Here is a 19,765-nt window from a genome sequence, read left to right on the forward strand (position 1 = left end):
TCTTGGATTACCACTTCATCTGAGTTAACCCAAGTATTCTTATTGGACATATAATAAGAAGATACTGATTCAGGTAAAGCACTTAAAAGTGCATAAGGTATGGTATTATGATTGGGCATTTTTATTGACTCCAAATATTTTTGGGAGGAAACAGCTTGTCCCATGACATAGTCAATGAGGAACAAAAGTGCAATAAAACATAAATAGAAGGGTGTCATTTGCTTCTGAATTTTCATAAGGGAAAGATCGAATACTGAACGCAATAGCTAAGGGCATGTTCTGATTGACTGAACTGAATTGAGCTGAATTGAAATGAACTGAATATTTTATGTGAGAATGAAATTAAGATAAGAATTGAAATGAAAATAAGGTGAAGACAACATACTATAAGTTTGTACTTAGAATGCAATATTTGGGTCAAAAATCAAAGTCTTTTATACTGTTCACTTTGCTGTAATATACACAAATCACACTTTTTGCTTGCCGTTTTATACGGTCACCCACTGGCCACTGACCCACTCACACTCTTTATATTTTGCCCAATTCCCCCACTTTTTAAGAAAAAAAAATATTGACAAATGAAAGGAGTTAGTCTAGTGGTTGTTAAGTTTGCAATATTGAATAGATGGTCATGGGTTCAATACTTCAATCCCTTAAACTAACATTTTTTTTGTTATTTAACAACTTTCTTAATTTTTTTTTTTGTTGTTGAGTTGATCTTTCTACCCTATTGATTCATTTTATCATCACATCAAGGCAACAAAGATGTTATAATTTTTTCCCTCAAAAAAAAAAACAAAAAAAAGATGTTATAATTTTTGACATAAATAAATAAAAAAGAATTAGTATAATGATAATAGTTTTAAGGATAACTACAATAGATTGTTTAGATATATGTGCGCATCGATTATTAGCAGAGCACGTAAGCCATTTCACTAATCACATTAGAAACTTGGATAAATTTTTAGGGGATTGATGAGTTCAACAAACCCTACCAATTAACTTTACATGAGAATACAATTAGTTAAAAAAAAAAAAAAGAAGTAGAAAGAGATCGAAGTTACATTTGGAATAATATATAGCATGCCTTGTTAACATGCACATGAAACACACATGAAAATATGTCTAAAACACAAAGTATATATTTATATCAATATATATTTTTTTGTTTTTTTCCCTTTTTTTTTTGTTGGTAGTTGAAATATTATGGTTGCATTGAGCTTTGCTATAAGTTCGGAAAGCATTCGAGAAAACTTCCAAGTTGATTCTGAACCTCTAGTTCATAATCATGAGGAACTAAGTGCATGTTTGGTAGATCATTATTAGAAAATGATGATGAATTTCCTAGCAAATTATCCAATATTTCCCACTTGTTGTTGCTACTCTCATGGTCATTATGATGATGTTCCTCGTTAATTATTCCACCACTTTGTTGATGATTTTCATATGCTTCTTTTGTTGCAAAGCTTGTCGAAAAAGACGGACTATCCAATCGAGGGAGGTCGATGATCAGTTGGTTTTCGATGATCAATTCCGGGTTGAAATTAGTGTAAGGAAGCTGCTGCATAGGATGTGATTGAGGGTTGTGGAAGTTTGTGTGACATTGGTTTATAGAATCGGATGGATCAGTGTTAGGGCTTGATGTATCAGGAATTGATGGTGAACCAATGTGTCTATCGTAGTTGTTATTTCTCATGTAGTAGTACTGATTTTGATGATGACTCCATGCTTCATATCCTTGCTTGTGACTTGGACTTGGTTTCTTGAATGCTCGGCATACCACCCACCCTTCTTCCTGCAACATTTAATCCTCTTTTTATTAGCCATACTCAGTATAGTACGTTCTTATCTCAAGGAGTTTAAATGTAACTACTTTTATTAACGCGTATATGTTGCACCTAGAAGTTCGTACATAGGATTGTGTGTGCTCCAAGTCCAACACGTGCACAACTTGATATGAATATTGTGCACATATTAAACTCATAGCATCATCTTGGATACTCCCAGATGCATGAAATAATTTGTGTAGCTATTAATTTATAAAGATTAATAAATGCGACTCTTTTTTAATATATGTATGTACATATTTTTACCTAATACTTATGGTAGGTTATTAAATTATACGTTATGTAGTAAGTAAGTCGTATAATGTAATTTTTGCTAAGCAAAAAAAATCACAAGGACTTGCCTGAGGAGGAGCATGTTCAGAAGTTTGAAGACGATATTCATGCATGATCCAATCAGTTTTCCTGCCATTAGGGGCACGGCCTTTATAGAAGACAAGGGTCTTTCTCATCCCTATGATGTTATTCTTGGATAACACCGCCTTATCTCTCCCTGTCGCCTTCCAAAATCCGGCCGCTGTGGCCCTATTTGTACGAGATCCGGTAGGGTACTTCCTGTCTTTGTGGCTGAAGAAGTACCATTCATTACGTTCATCATATCCCAACTTGCATTTATCTGCACCATAAAATAACGGTCCAAATGAAACACTATGATCAAAAGTACTACTATTACTATTAAAGTTAAATGCCTACACAAATGAAATTAAGTCACATAGTGATTAATATCGAGGGTCTGAATATATACTAAGCTCTATTACATGTATTTAAGGACAAGTTAACTCGGAAAAATAAACTTAAGATAGCTATGTCGATCCTTCTAGAGATAATTGAATAATGATATAGTCACTTTAACTAAGTAAAGACATTATGCAAGTAACGTGAGTAGAACAAAAAAGAATAGAAGGAGAACATCTTATATTATCGAGTACATATATATTAAGAGTATATAGGAAGTCAAAACATACCTTGGATGTCCCAAGGTTCCATCCTGTAAAGATCAATTTCAATGATGACATCTCGATCGAATTTGAGGGAGTTGACCTTTCCCTTGAGATAGTACCCCACTAATTCTTCTTCTGTGGGATGAAATCTAAATCCCGGTGGAACACATAATTCGGTATGATTCATTTCCAATTATTCTTCTGTAAATCAAATCCAATATATAATTAATAAGATAATCATGTAACAAAACTATGATTTGCTATTCATCAAGGATATTAATAATTACATTGCATCAATATATTACTACTAGTCTACTACTACTATGATAAAGTAAAACAACCATTTTGCTTATAATAAATAATTCTCCATAAATAAAAACACGCTAATAGTCTCTCATCCTATTAATAGAATCAATATATGATACAAATATATAAATTATTGTACGTCGAGTTAATTACTTTTTAAATTAGCCCTATCAACTAATAATTCCTGAATTCGGCCTCATATATGTCTATCTTTACAATAACCAAATGTGTATATATATATATATATATATATATATATATATATATATATATATATATATATATATATATATATATATATATATATATATATATATATGCGATAATAGTAAAAAGATGAATCATGAAGATACATGTTATATAAAATTATTCAAGGCATGCAAATTTAATTCGTTTATCATACAATCTATATTATACTTCGTATATAAATTAAAGTAACTATATAAAAAAAAAGGCATAAAATAAAATAGGACAACATGCTTAGCTTGACCTTAAGAAAGTGGAAAGAACTATTGCAACACATGAAATTCTCATGCATGGTAAATATACAATCATGATATCATATGCATTTTGGTTATAAATGCACTTTCAGTGGACCAAATTCATTATAATGGTCCTATACCTAAGTTTATAGCCAATCAACAAATTTGTATGACCTACCAAATGAAAAATAAATAATATATATCTTTGAAATAAATATTTTTGGAGGATTTAATTTTATTCAAGTAGAGTAGTATATGCATGAGGGTTATAAAAAAAAAAAAAAAAAAAAAAAAAAAAAAAAAAAAAAAAAAAAAAAAAAAGCCGAAAATATTGACTTTGGCAGAAACACTGAAGCATTAAGCACGCACGTTGAGTTGTCTTTTGAGTAGAGTGCACTACATTCATATACGCTGCCAATAATAGCTTTAATTTTTATTTTTATTTGTTTAGTATATCTTTATTATTACCATAATATTCATATATACATACATATACATCATTTACCCACCACCTTTCTCTTTCAAAAATCTATCGTATGTGTACAAGTCAATGTCAAAAATAATTACTGTAATCTAGCTTGAGCCATGCAGTGCACCAATAAAAATCTACATAAGATTGATGGACAATAAAGTATGAGTCTAAATTATATTATCGCGACAAAATACATTAAGTTATTTCTTGGGGAGATAATCGTCTCTAAACTTTGAGTTAATACAATTATACAAACATGTAACAAGTAACTTAGGAAAGTGGTCAAGTGTGAACAATGAACAGGTTTGTTTATGTTATGTATTACCAAGTAGTGAAGGCCATATCAAACTACTAGACGTAAATGTATGTATGTTGATCTCACTCAATAAGTTTTTTTGATCTATTAATTGGAAATGATCCTAGCTAAAATTCACTCCGTTTTCATACAATTCAAATTTCAAAACCTTAAAAATTAAAGAAACTAATAATTAAGTAAAACCTTATACATATACGGAGGATCATTTTACTTTAGTTATCACCAATTTCAAAGCCTCACTTAGCCAATCTAGTATCTGAAAATGTAAGTAATGTTTACTATATCTTATATATGAAGTATCTTCTTATGTCGTTAATAATGGTAATTCATAATTAAATGCCTCTTATTGACTCAAAGAGAGTATATCATCAACTTCTTTTCAAAATATTGCTTGTATTTACAAGCTAATAGAATTTAACACCCCATATTATATAATCTAACCTCCATCATCATCCTTGATTAGGTCTTTATGATCTATTCCCAAGAGAATCATGCTAAGAAACGATCAACTTGATACCCTCAAAAGACTAACGAAGGAAAGAACAAAGCTAATTAAGAATAGTTATCAAGTAATGAAGAAATGAGAACTAACCAAAGAATTGAATCGAATGAAAATTGTATATGTTGTACGTCCTAGCTTAGAATAATCTTGTCTTTCTTCTTCCTCCTCTTCTTCTCTATTTGAATCGCGGTGAATGATTATGATGATCTAATTAACTCCGTTATTCCGACTTGATCAATATATGTGAGAGCAAGGTACCTAGCTAGCAAGCTTAGCTTAGCTTAGAGATGATGAATAAAAATATGTCTTGGAGAAAAAGAACAATGTATATATATATAAACGTGGAGGATAGGTTTATAAGTAGTAAAAAAGAGGAAGGTGAAAGAGATGAGGTGTAGTTATCAATTACGCATGGGGTTAGCAGATTACTCTAAGCCTTTTACTTATATATTTTGGACGGCGTCTCACCCTAATCTTTTTCACGCCACCCCCCTTCTCTCTCTCTCTCTCTCTCCAAATTGCCTTTCTTTTAACTTCCACCGTAAATTTTGTGTTACAATACTATATATCCTTTCATATACACACTCCCTCCTCTCAACATCTTACGTTACCAGATACAATATAACGCAGTGGAAAGATTTGCATCTCACAACCATTAAACATTTAAACTACTATACATCAAACATTATTATAATGGACATGTCTTGTTAACTCGAATTAGATTAACTTGTGTGTGGTTCTGACTTGATAAGACTTACACCTTAATTCTTTAAGATAAATCAACATCTATATATCCTATGTTATCTTAACCATAAAACCCTTGAAATAAAGGTTAAAAAGGATTAAAAAGAAAACAAAAAAACCAAACTTTAAAACTATCCAATAGTTTCTTCTTCTTTTGGCCACCCCCCTCCTTTATTTCATTAACAAACAGTATATGTTCCAACTCTTGTTTGTCTGTTTGGTGCGCCGCCCTTTGCTTACTTGTCACCCTCGGTCGATAGCCACGTGGAGGACATGTCAGATATTCTTACCTGGCCTGTCCACATCATGCAACTAATGATTAGTAATTTTGTCATCTTCATAAATATATTTTTAATGTTATTTTCTCTATGTTTTGTAGACATTACCTCATATGAGTCCAAGAGAAGTTATAAAACCTTCTTTTGCCCTGGATTTTGGGTTTGTCATCTACTATACTTCGAAAGGTTGGTCTAATTTAAAGTATTTTATTAGGGTACCGTACCCTCTTGGCCTATGTATTAATCCTTTATCCATATTTGTTACTTTCGACCTTGAAAATTATATAAGAAAAGTGCTAGTGGTATTATTCATTTAATTTTCTTACAATTTGTATCTTAAAGTGACAAATAATATCATTCTTTGAAAGAGATTTGTATTATTCCCTTTAATTTGTATCATAAAGTGATTGGTAATATTATTTTTGATAGCTATATCCATATTACTTACTTACAGAGAGTCCCAAGTTATATGAAACTATTTGTAATTAAAATGTATATTGCGGCAATATCATAAATGGTTAGCTATAAGAGAAAATTTAAAGTAGCTCGATCACCAGATTTATATATTAGTCATCTTAATAATTTTACCTTTTTCAAGAATTTTTCTTGACAATTTTATCCATTGTAAAAAGAACCGGTTTAGATAAAATCCATGGCAAATGAATTCATTTATTTTCCTCTGAAATAACAAATTTTGCTTTATTTTTTTAATAAAAGAGTTCATTTACTAATTGTGATCAAGAGAAAATTAAAGAGTGTAATATCTTTAACTTTCAAGAGTGGACAACATTAAAAAGTTATAAATTATTAAGAGAGACAACAATTATAAGTTTCTTCTGTAATCTATGCCTAAGAATCATGTTCTTGTGCGCCTCCAATATTATTGTGATCACATGAAGTAATGGATTATGTCATTTCCTAAATCTTTTAATTTGCTTCAATATAAGTTTCAATACCTAGAACCTTTTGATCAAAGCATAGCGCAATATTGTATAATTGTATATACAATTGTATCATGAAACAGGTGGAGTATATTATTTAGTTTCGTATGTATCTTAACCATTGTAAAATTAATATGTTGTTCAACGACGACCAACAATTTGGTTAACATTATTTATAAACATGTAAAGACATTTATGTCTAGTTTTCATTAAACAAAAAATAGGTAATTATTTTCAGTTGGGGTTATTAATTTCGAGTCTCGGATTAATCTCTACCAATTCAAAAACTATGCGCATTATTGCTGAGTTTTACAAATTTGTTGAAGAGATTATGACCGCCGCATTTTTGAGGAAGCATCATCACTAGCATTCAAATGCACTTTCCGTTATAAGAAAACGAGTTTTGATTAATGGAAATCATTTCATGTTTGCTCAAGTAACAAGATAGTGCGCAAAATAGTAAACTATCATTAATTCACAATTAATATATTATTATGCCACTTTCAAAGAAAAAAAATTTAAAAAAAATATTATGCCAAATATTACTATTAGTAATGTGTCCTTTCTTTTTGGGTAATGCTATATGCAGCCCTTAGGGCTGCATATAAGCATTTAATATACTTCTTTTTTTAGTATTAAGTTGGGAATTTATCGACAATTCACGAGTAAATCGGTGTAATAAATGTTTATTTATTATCAACTCTTTCCATTTTTAGCTCCTTATATGCAACCCTTAGGGCTGCATATATCTTTTTCCTTCTTTTTATTTGATTTTTGTCAAATTCATGGTATGTCAAAATATCTTCATCTGGCCGGTTCGTCACTAATCTCGTGGGCCTCTAGATTTGATTTGGCACTAATTCTCTAATTACCTAGGGTTTGACCTTTTTTTTTCTTTCTATTTTGTGATAAGACACTTACAATATATTGGTCGGTCAATTGTTCTTGATAAAATTAAGCTCTAATTCATGTACAATTATAAATTTTACAGTAACACTATACAAAGCATAAGATTAAAATAAATATTTTGTGTTTGATCTCTCATTACACTTAATCCTTATATTATGCACACTATTGTTAACCTATGCTAGGCTTTCAAGTGTATTATATAATTATATGAACGAAGATGATTGATTATGTTATAACTTGATCAATATATTTGATAACACACCTCCAAGTTTAAACTTTGGATTCCCATTTAATTTGTTAGGAAAAATTGTAGTTTAATTACCATCTAAGTAGACAAAGTGGAGAGTTTGCAACAACTTAGTTATGGCTCATCCTTCAATTCAACAAACAAGCTCCTGGAGTGGTCCTACCACATCATAGAGACCAAAAAAGAAAAACACAAAAATAATCTTCCATAATCATTACAATCTTCCTTAACCAACCGTCCAAGTTTCTTTGCAATATACTAATATTAGTAAGCAATTAACATCCTTAATATATTTGAAAAAGACATTAACATATATGAGTGAATCCTATCCTTAAATTTATCTATGATTACAATCGAATCGGTGTATATACACCATTATTGAAGCTTGTTTACGATATATAGGTCATATGTTCAAATTCCCCCTCGTTTATTTGTATTTTGATGATTAAGGATGAATGAGATGGTTCCGGGCACTATCTATGACTCACAAGGTACTTTGGGAACCCATGAAAGTACCTAGATGTATAATCTTGCCGGGTGAAAAAATGATATACGAAAGCCAAATTTGAAGGCTATAATACACGAAATTGGAGCATTTTAGGAGGTGTCGAGACACGGTGTCAGAAATTCACGGAATTCTACGGGATGTATCCTGGGGTCATATAATGTTGTTTGGACTCATATACGACCATAAGTCATCTACATTAGGGCCCCATGAAAGCTTATAGCCAATATAAGAAACGTGTACGAAAACGGGTCAATTGGATGCTTAAAGGAAAATTGGATGGTCCCACCCACCCAATTGGACTCCCAGGGGGTATTAGGGTCTATAGGTAGCTTTTCAGCAATTTTTGTTTTCGGTCAAAAAATTTCGAAAATTGAAGGCTATATTACACACTTTTTGGCCAATTTCTCAGGTTTCGAGACCGGGTGTCAAAAAGTCTCGAGATATAAGAGGATACATCTCGGGGTCATATTATGTTGTTCGGAACCATATATGATCATTATATGTTGTCGTATATGTCCGTAATAAACTCGAATTTATGATATCGGTGCAAGTTGTAAACGGATAAATTGACAGTTTAAAGGCAAATTGGATGGTTTTACCCACCCAAATTGGCTCCCGGGGTGTATTAGGGTCCATGGGAAGCATCTCGACAATTTTGGTTTCCGAGTCCAAAATAGTGAAATACTGTCTATAATTGAAGGCTATAATACACGATTTCATCAGGTCAATTTTTGATATTTTTTGAAAAAATAAACTGAAAGTGTCGGGTGACTCATGTGATCATATAAGATAGTTTGAAACCATAACACACCTATAAAGATATCTTTTTTAGAAAGTTAGTACCCAATAACTTAATGAACTTAATCAAATGGACCCCCTTTTGATCTATTATTGTTCATTGAAAAGAACATATAAATTAATTAAAGGCTATATAAAATAACAAAAAGAACCAATTGAATATTAATGAAGTAAGAACAGTAAAAATAAATGTAGTAATCACCAAGAAAGACAATAAATGGCCAAAAATTAGTCCTAAAAGTGAGGGTTGTCACTTTTTAATATTTTATGTAAAAAAAATAAATTAGGAGATGTCACATACATAATCTTACATCATTGTCTTATTTTTGGTTGTATGAAGAAATTCGAGACATCGCGTGTTTAAAGGTTTATCATAGGATCTAGCGCAAGATTCAGCTATAAACTTAACTAAACGTAAAAGTAATACTCCATTTATATTTTTTACAGAATTATTAACTAACTAATTAATTAATTCTATTGATTTAATCATACATTAACATGAAAAAGAAATTTACCCAATTTTTATTAAATTTTTTTATTGGTGTTGTGGTCTATTTTGCTACACGTGGCAGGTTGCTGTTACCATCTATTATACATCTTAAAATGTATTTCTGATTGTAATATACTACAAGTATGCTTACAATTTTATTTATTTTAAATAAGTTGCTAAATTAAATAATCCTTAAATTTGGTGCAGTGTATCATACATTAATTTAATGATATATATTTAAAAATATACTGTATTTATTAGAAAAAGAGCTTTATGCAAAGACTAAGCAGAAATAATTTATTAAGGTTGTGGATGGATAATATTGCTCCAATGGCAGGGTATACTATGTTGGTTATACCTAAATAAGTATTAATGAAATTAAGATATGATTTCACCCACTTACAAGGGTTAAAATATGATAAAAAGTTGCTTAGCTGAAAAAAATGAAGAATTAAGAACTATACTACAGAGCACAGGTCATTCAATTAGGTTAATATTGTACTGTACTACTTTCAGATAAGGTTTAAGGAGTGTTTAGCTAGCAACCTTTATTTAAGTTGGCATTTGTCAATTAAGTTACTTTTCTAAAGATATAATATATAATTTTGATTAATTAGTATCTTCAACAATCCTATAATCTTTAGTTATTTAGAAATTTGGTAAAGGCAAAGATCAATCGCGTGCACAACATGCATGCACATATATATGCCAGGTTAAAAATCTGTAATACAATGTTAGAAACTTGAAATGTGGCCTAATACAATGTTACATATTTATTAAATCGGCCCTAGGTTAGAGAACTAGGCAAGACTCACTCTACTTTGAAAGAGAAAAAGTGAATTAACTCATAGCTATAACTTCGATTTGGCTAGCAAACGCATGCATAATTACATATATAGCTAGTTGTTATATATATAGTCTATGAAAGAACTGATCGAACCCTTAAAAATAATATGTACGCTCTCATTATTTTTCCAAAATAACTCCACATGCTTTTTGAGGTATTTGATGCATAAACTAAAAATGGTCTCAATAAATTAAATTCAAGGAACTTAACTTGAAATAAGATACAACAGCACGCTTTGTCTCAATAGCAGGGAAATTATTTACACCAATCAATATAAATATTATAAGAATAAGGCATTTCCTTCATTTTATAATTTAGAACTATTTTTCATTTTTTATAATCAAATATTTTTAATATTTAAGTACTACGTATTATATAATGACTATTTTGTGAAACTACCTACAAATGTAAAGTAATAAGGTTGTGGCACAGTAATCATATACACAATTATATAAAATGTTAAATGTACTCTCTGATTTAAAATTAAGGATACTATCTTTTATTTCTTTTAATTGCATTTTATAATTGATATGTGATACTTGTGAGACATTTTTGTATTATCACAATACATAATTTTTCAATATCACTTCTTTTTTATATTTATGGTGAAAATACTAGAGATATTTCTCCATTTTTAATAGATGGATCAATTTTTGTAATTTCTCTATCACTCAAATTTAATACAAGTATATGGTTATTGATAGCTTAGACTATTACTACTTAAAAAATATGACAATTTTGTTTGAATGTCTTATAGTCTATACTCTATGTTAATTAGTAAGGACCCTAAATGTAACAATTGAATATAGGTTCAAAGGGTCGTATTATTAGAATTGTAAACGTGATAAATGAAACGTATCAAAATGAAAGGTATCAAGTAACAATACGCGTAGGAAGTTTATTTGCAAAGAGGAACTAAATAGAAAGGAGAAGCTAGGAAAAGCGAGGCAGCTATTTAGGCGGACAAAGATATAGTATAAACCAAGCTTAAGTAAAGTGGTGTGTGTTTTTCGTTTTGTCTTTCTTTTTTGGGCGGTTTATATTATGGGACTCTTGATACACTCATAAGGTCATACTTATCCTATACTATTGTGTCTTGTAAATTAATTAAATAAATAAATGTAACCTCATTCATTAATTAATAATTTATATATATAATATTATAATAATATGCTTTGCTCTAACAAACAAACATAATGTATTATGTATAAATTTTCAACCTCTTCCATCATAACCAAATCTATTCTTTTTCAATTCTTTGTTGTTCAACAACAAACTTCTAGAATGTAGCAATTTTACTAGCTTTCTTTGATTATGACCTTCAACACCTCTTAGCTAGTGAGAGAAGAACAGATTGAGAGAGGATGGTCAGCCATTTTTTAACTAAATTTGATAATGACATTTATGTTGATAAAACCCTAGCAAAACTTTTTTTTTTTTTCCTTTAATTCAAACTAAACATGTTTTCCTTAATTCAATATATTCTCCTTCTAGTACTAAATATTTTTTCATTAATTTAACATATGCTTATTCTTGTAATTATTATTGTCCTTAATTTATCGAAAATATTAGTCCCTCTATTGCTTTACACAAGTGTTTCATAGCTGGTTCAATTGATCAAGCCTACGATATCTATAAAATTTTAATTTACTCGGTTTTTCTTGCACTTGACCACCTTTCCTAGAAATAATAACGAGTTACGATATATCTGATTAGAGGTGTGATTGTGTGAATATATACATACAATATTTAATCAAGCCTGTGATATCTATAGATTTTCACTCAATAAAATTTTTTGCACCCATCCTCTTTTCCTAAAAATTAATAGAAATCTACGATAAATGAGTACTGTACATCAAAAGAAAACGGACCGATCCGAGTACAAGTTCCATAACTTCATACTATTAATAATTATTCAAGAAACAAAAAATATATATGAGGCCAGGCTTGCTTTGATCATCTAGTGATGTCTCATGTATGTGTGGGAAAGAAACCATTGGTGGAAAAGGTGCTAGCTTAGAAATAAACAATGTTTGTAATTTTTCAAGTATTAAATGCTCACTTTTTGGTTGTTATGATGAGCTGATGAATTTACCAAAGTATTTTATTCATCTCTGATTACTTTGATTCCAAGACTATCATCCCAAGTGTTTTAGAACATGGTTTACGGGTAAAGGCCACCATCATATGAAGCATTTGTTTTATATGTGCATATATTTTTTTAATACTACTTAACTATAGTTTTTATTAGAAAGTTTACATACTTTCTGCACCAATATTTATTTTATATTTTCTGCTGCCATTTATTTTTCAAATGTAGTTTTATTACCTAGGTTATGATTTATATATATATGGAATATCAAAACTACAGATCAATTTTACTTATAGAAAATATAACGCATTGTTACTATACAAGCGCATGATCTTATTATTTTTTTAAAAAAATAAGCGCATGATCTTATAAAACTGTAACAAAACTAGTAATGCAGTACAAACATGAAACATCAGTAATATTTTTCTAATGGTCAAGGTCTCAAGGAGTACATACATAGGAAATTTAATACTCCATAATCCGTAGATGGTAATAAGGTTGTGTTTCTACTTTCTAGTCGAGTGATCACATAAAAAATACCATAGTTTGTAATTTGGGTGACCACAATTAACTAGTTAAGCTCGATCATTATTAATAATATATATATAAGCGCAGTATGATAACATATTTATATTAGTTAGTAGAGTTTTAAATAATTGATCCCTTAGCACCTCTAAGTTTTACTTATTAAGTGGTGAGTGTAACATAATTTGAATTCACAATGACGTGTTGCTTGCATTTTCATAACAACATGACACACTTATAGTGTTTTATTATAAATATGTGATTGGTGTTTAGTGTCATCAATCCCAGGAAAAAGCCTTTTGGGGTAAATCATTAGAAATGTTACACATAAAATTTAGAGCCAAGAATAATTGGAGATGAAAAATACACATAATAGATTGAGGTTACCCTACTTAAAACCAGTATAATCATAGTAATAATTTCAAATGACTTAAAAACAATTATAAGTATGATTGATATGTTTGGTGAAAAAATCAAGTTATTTACTATTTAATACTTTTTCAATTGAGGTGAATTTGAGTACAAACACGTGCAAACGCAAAAGAAACAAAAAGTAAGAAATCAATTTCACAAAATATATGGCAAATTATTACTGTAATTTGCAGGGCCACATTGCTATTATAAAGCATGCACTCCCAATTGAATTTCACATCAATTAGTTATCAACAAAATTCAATTTAAAATTATAATTTTAATTTTTTGCTGTACTTTCGGTATTTAATTTATTTTGCACAAAAAAATGATTGATTGAATTTATAGAATATGAATTTGTTAATTTCACCAATTTACATTTGGATGATGAAATAGATTGGCGTTATAATTGAATAAGCTCCTTTGTCGGGCCTTTCTAGCATAGGCCACTCATATTGAAGTTGCACGATATATAAACACAATGTGAACATACTAAGATGCTCATTTACAGTACCCACTGGAGAATCTCTAAATTTCAGTTGTATTCACATTTATGCACTACTTGTTGTAGGTATCACTAATACAGCTGTCAATTTGAGTAAACGTATCAGGTTTGGGTCGAATCAACTCGGGTCGGGTCAATTCGGATTAATTCCATAACCTATGCGGGTCGGGTTTGGGTTGGGTCATGCTTGAATTGGGTCACGTCGGGTCATACTTCTTATCGGGTTCGGGTCGGATTAGTAACATGTCGGGTTACATTCGGGTCGGATGAACAATAGGTCCGTTTAATTCGAGTTAAAACTGGTTAAAACGGGTTAGGATAATTCTCGAGTCAAGTTCAGTTCAAGTCAATAATTTGCGGGTTAGAATCAGGTCGAGTCATTCTCGTGTTTGAGTCGGGTTCGGTTCAAGTCAATAATTTGCGAATTATAATCAGGTTGGGTCATTCTCGGGTTCAAGTCGGGTTCGGTTCAAATCAATAATTTGCGGGTTATAATCAGGTTGGGTCATTTCCAAGTCGGGTCATTCTCGAATTCAAGTCGGGTTATATTCAAGTCAATAATTTGCCGGTTACAATCAGGTTGGGTCATTTCCAATTCAGGTTATATTCGGGTTTAACTAACTATAAATAGATAATTATCATTTTCTTCAAGCTAATTATTTCCTTCGACTATAATATATATGACAATATATTAGAGAACTATAGTCTATAATTTAGGAATATAATTAACTCCTTTTACCATACAACAAAACAATTTAGGAATTTTTTGACATTTTTTTGCCCGGAAATAAAAATTGTCGAGTTGTTTACCATGGTCCCTAATATCCTTTGGGAGTCCGATTGAGTGGGTGGAACCATCCAATTTGCCTTAAAACGGTCAATTTATGAATTCGCAACTTGCACCGATTTTGTGAACTCAAGCCTACCATGGACATTTATGACATCATTTAATGGTTATATATGGTTCCAAATGGCATTATATGACCCTAAGATGTATTTACTAAGGTCTCAACACTTTTCGCCACCAGGCCCCGTAACCTCAAAAATTCCTTAACAAGTTTGAATAATAACCTTCAATTTTGAAATTTTTTAACTTTTTTCGCCCAAAAATAAAAAGTCCCGAGATGTTTACCATGGTCCCTATTATCTACCGGGAGTCCAATTGGGTGGGTGGAACCATCCAATTTGCCTTAAAACGATCAATTTACCAATTCGCAACTTGCATCGATTTTGTAAACTCAAGCCGACCACGGACATTTATAACTTCATTTAATGGTCATATATGGTTCCAAACGGAATTATATGACCCTAAGATGTATCCCTAGGGTCTCAACACTTTTCGCCACCGGGCGTCGTAACTTCAAAAATTCCTCAAAAAGCATGAATAATATGCCTTCAATTTTGGAAATTTTTTGAATTTTTTTTCGAAAATAAAAATTGCCGAGATGTTTACCATGGTCCCTAATACCCTCGGGAAGTCCAATTGGGTGGGTGGAATCATCCAAATTGCCTTGAAACGGTCAATTTACCAATTCGCAACTTGAACCGATTTTGTAAACTCAAGCCTACCACAGGCATTTATGACATCATTTAATGGTCATATATGGTTCCAAACGACATTATATGACCCTAATATGTATTCCCTAGAGTCTCAACACTTTTCGCCACCGGACCCCGTAACCTCCAAAATTCCCCAAAAAGTGTGGATAATAGCCTTCAATTTTGGAATTTTTTTACCTTTTTTTGCCCGGAAATAAAAATTGCCAAGATGATTACCATAGTCCCTAATACCCTTCGGGAGTCTAATTAGGTTAGTGGAACCATCCAATTTGCCTTAAAACGGTCAATTTACCAATTTGTAACTTGCACCGATTTTGTGAACTCGAGCCTACCACGGACATTTATGACTTCATTTAATGGTCATATATGGTTCCAAACGGCATTATATGACCCTGATATGTATCCCCTAGGGTCTCAACACTTTTCGCTCGGAAATAAAAATTGCCGAGTTGTTCACTATGGTCCCTAATATCCTCCGGGAGTCCAATTGAGTGGGTGGAACCATCCAATTTGCCTTAAAACGATCAATTTACCAATTCACAACTGTTACCGATTTTGTGAACTCAAGCCTATCACGGACATTTAAGAAATTATATAATGGTCATATATGCTTCCAAACGGCATTATATGACCCTAAGATGTATCCCCTAGGGTCTTAATACTTTTCGCCAACGGGCACCTTAACCTCAAAAAACGTGGATATTAGCCTTCAATTTTGGAATTTTTTGACCTTTTTTTGCCCGGAAATAAAAATTGCCGAGTTGTTTACTATGGTCCCAAATATCCTGTGGGAGTCCAATTGAGTGGGTGGAACCATCCAATTTGCAACGATTTTGTGAACTCAAGCTTACCACAGACATTTATGACATCATTTAATGGTCATATATGGTTCCAAACGGCATTATATGACCTTAAGATGTATCCCATAGGGTCTCAACACTTTTTGCCACCGGGCCCCGTAACCTCAAAAATTCCTCAAAAAGCGTGGATTTTCAATTTTGGAATTTTTTGACCTTTTTTTGCCCGGAAATAAAAATTGTCGGGATGTTTACCATAATCCCTAATACCCTCCGAGAGTCTAATTAGGTGAGTGGAACCATCCAATTTGCCTTAAAACGGTCAATTTACCAATTTGCAACTTGCACCGATTTTGTGAGCTCGAGCCTACCACGGACATTTATGACTTCATTTAATGGTCATATATGGTTCCCAACGGCATTATATGACCCTAAGATGTATCCCTTAGGGTCTCAACTCTTTTCGCCACTAGCCCTTATAACCTTAAAAATTCCTTAAAAAGCGTGGATAGCCTTCAATTTTGGAATTTTTTTTTACCTTTTTTTGCCCGGAAATAAAAATTTTCGAGATGTTTACTATGGTCTCTAATATCCTCCAGGAGTCCAATTGAGTGAGTGGAACCATCCAATTTGCCTTAAAACGATCAATTTACCAATTCGCAACTATTACCGATTTTGTGAACTCAAGCCTACCATGGACATTTATGACATAAATTAATGGTCATATATGGTTCCAAACGGAATTATATGACCCTAAGATGTATCCCCTAGGGTCTCAACACTTTTCGCCACAGGGCCCCGTAAACTAAAAAATTCCTCAAAAAGCGTGGATAATAGCCTTCAATTTTGGAATTTTTTGACCTTTTTTTGCCCGAAAATAAAAATTGCCGAGATGTTTACCATAGTCCTTAATACCCTCCGGGAGTCTAATTAGGTGAGTGGAACCATCCAATTTGCCTTAAAACAGTCAATTTACCAATTTGCAATTTGCATCGATTTTGTGAGTTCGAGCCTACCACTGACATTTATGACTTCATTTAATGGTCATATATAGTTCCAAACCGCATTATATGACCCTAAGATGTATCCCCTAGGGTCTCAACACTTTTCGCTACAGGCCCCAATAACCTTAAAAATTCCTTAAAAATCATGGATAATAGCCATCAATTTTGGAATTTTTTGATCTTTTTTCGCACGGATATAAAAATTGACGAGATGTTTACTATGGTCCCTAATATCCTCCGGGAGTCAAATTGAGTGGGTGGGACCATCCAATTTGCCTTAAAACGATCAATTTACCAATTCGCAACTCTTACCGATTTTTTGAACTCGAGCCTACCACGGACATTTAAGACATCATATAATGGTCATATATGTTTCCAAACGGCATTATATGACCCTAAGATGTATCCCCTAGGGTCTCAACACTTTTCGCCACCGGGCCCCGTAACCTTAAAAATTCCTCAAAAATCGTGGATAATAACCTTCAATTTTGGAATTTTTTGACCTTTTTTTGCCCGAATATAAAAATTGTCGAGATGTTTACCATAGTCCCTAATACCCTCCGGGGGTCTTATTAGGTGAGTGGTACCATCCAATTTGCCTTAAAATGTTCAATTTACCAATTTGCAACTTGCACCGATTTTGTGAGCTCGAGCCTACCACGGACATTTATGACTTCATTTAATGGTCATATATAGTTCCAAACGGCATTATATGACCCTAAGATGTATTCCCTAGGGTCTCAACACTTTTCGCCACCGGCCCCAATAACCTCAAAAATTCCTTAAAAAGCGTGTATAATAGCCTTCAATTTTGTAATTTTTTGACTTTTTTCACCCGGAAATAAAAATTGCCGAGATATTTATTATGGTCTCTAATATCCCCCGGGAGTCCAATTGAGTGGGTGGAACCATCCAATTTGCCTTAAAACGATCAATTTACCAATTCGCAACTCTTACCGATTTTGTGAACTCGAGCCTACCACGGACATTTAAGACATCATATAATGGTCATATATGTTTCCAAACGGCATTATATGACCCTAAGATGTATCCCCTAGGGTCTCAACACTTTACTCCACCGGGCCCCTTAACCTTAAACATTCCTCAAAAAGTGGGGATAATTGCTTTCAATTTTGGAATTTTTTTTACCTTTTTTTGCCCGGAAATAAAAATTGTCGAGATGTTTACCATGGTCCTTAATATCCTCCGAGAGTCCAATTAGGCGGGTGGAACCATCCAATTTTTCTTAAAACGATCAATTTACCAATCCGCAACTTGCATTGATTTTGGGAACTCAAGCCTACCACAGACATTTATGACATCATTTAATGGTCATATATAGTTCCAAACGGCATTATATAACCCTAAGATGTATCCCCTAGGGTCTCAAAACTTTTCGCCACCGGGCCCCGTAACTTTAAAAATTCCTTAAAAAGCGTAGATAATAGCCATCAATTTTGGAATTTTTTGACCTTTTTTCGCCCGGAAATAAAAATTGCTAAGATGTTTACTATGGTCCCTAATATCCTTCGAGAGTCCAATTCAGTGGGTGGAACCATCCAATTTGCCTTAAAACGATCAATTTACCAATTCGCAACTCTTACCGATTTTGTGAACTCAAGCTACCACGGACATTTAAGACATCTTATAATGGTCATATATGCTTTCAAACGTCATTATATGACCCTAAAATGTATCCCCTAGGGTCTTAATACTTTTCGCCAACGAGCCCCTTAACCTCATAAATTTTTCAAAAAGCGTGCAAAATAGCCTTCAATTTTGGAATTTTTTTAACTTTTTTCGCCCGGAAATAAAAATTTCAAATATGTTTACCATGGTCCCTAATATCCTCCGAGAGTCCAATTAGGTGGGTGGAACCAACCAATTTTCCTTAAAACGATCAATTTACCAATCCGCAACTTGCATTGATTTTGGAAACTCAACCCTACCACAGACATTTATGACATCATTTAATGGTTACATATAGTTCCAAACGGCATTATATGACCCTAAGATGTATCCCCTAGGGTCTCAACACTTTTCGCCACCGGCCCCAATAACCTTAAAAATTCCTTAAAAAGCGTGGATAATAGCTTTCAATTTTGGAATTTTTTGACCTTTTTTTCGCCCAGTAATAAAAATTGCCGAGATGTTTACTATGGTCCCTAATATCCTCCGGGATTCTATTTGAGTGGGTGGAACCATCCAATTTGCCTTAAAACGATCAATTTACCAATTCGCAACTC

General features: G+C 32.2%; 1 protein-coding gene across 1 annotated transcript; it reads right to left on the reverse strand.

Moving 5' to 3' along the window:
* Nucleotides 1–902: 902 nt before the first annotated feature.
* Nucleotides 903–5,850, reverse strand: LOC110714538 (NAC domain-containing protein 30-like). Its single transcript, XM_021893071.1, has 4 exons — nt 4,954–5,850; nt 2,810–2,986; nt 2,189–2,460; nt 903–1,795 (listed from the first exon to the last, which is right to left on the reverse strand). Exons 2-4 carry the CDS (start codon nt 2,970–2,972, stop codon nt 1,226–1,228), a joined length of 1,005 nt encoding a protein of 334 aa, XP_021748763.1. The 5' UTR covers nt 2,973–2,986; nt 4,954–5,850; the 3' UTR covers nt 903–1,225.
* Between the last annotated feature and the right edge of the window lie 13,915 nt (nt 5,851–19,765).

This window comes from Chenopodium quinoa, unplaced genomic scaffold, assembly GCF_001683475.1.
Source record: "Chenopodium quinoa cultivar QQ74 unplaced genomic scaffold, ASM168347v1, whole genome shotgun sequence".
In the NCBI taxonomy this organism is placed as follows: domain Eukaryota; kingdom Viridiplantae; phylum Streptophyta; class Magnoliopsida; order Caryophyllales; family Amaranthaceae; genus Chenopodium; species Chenopodium quinoa.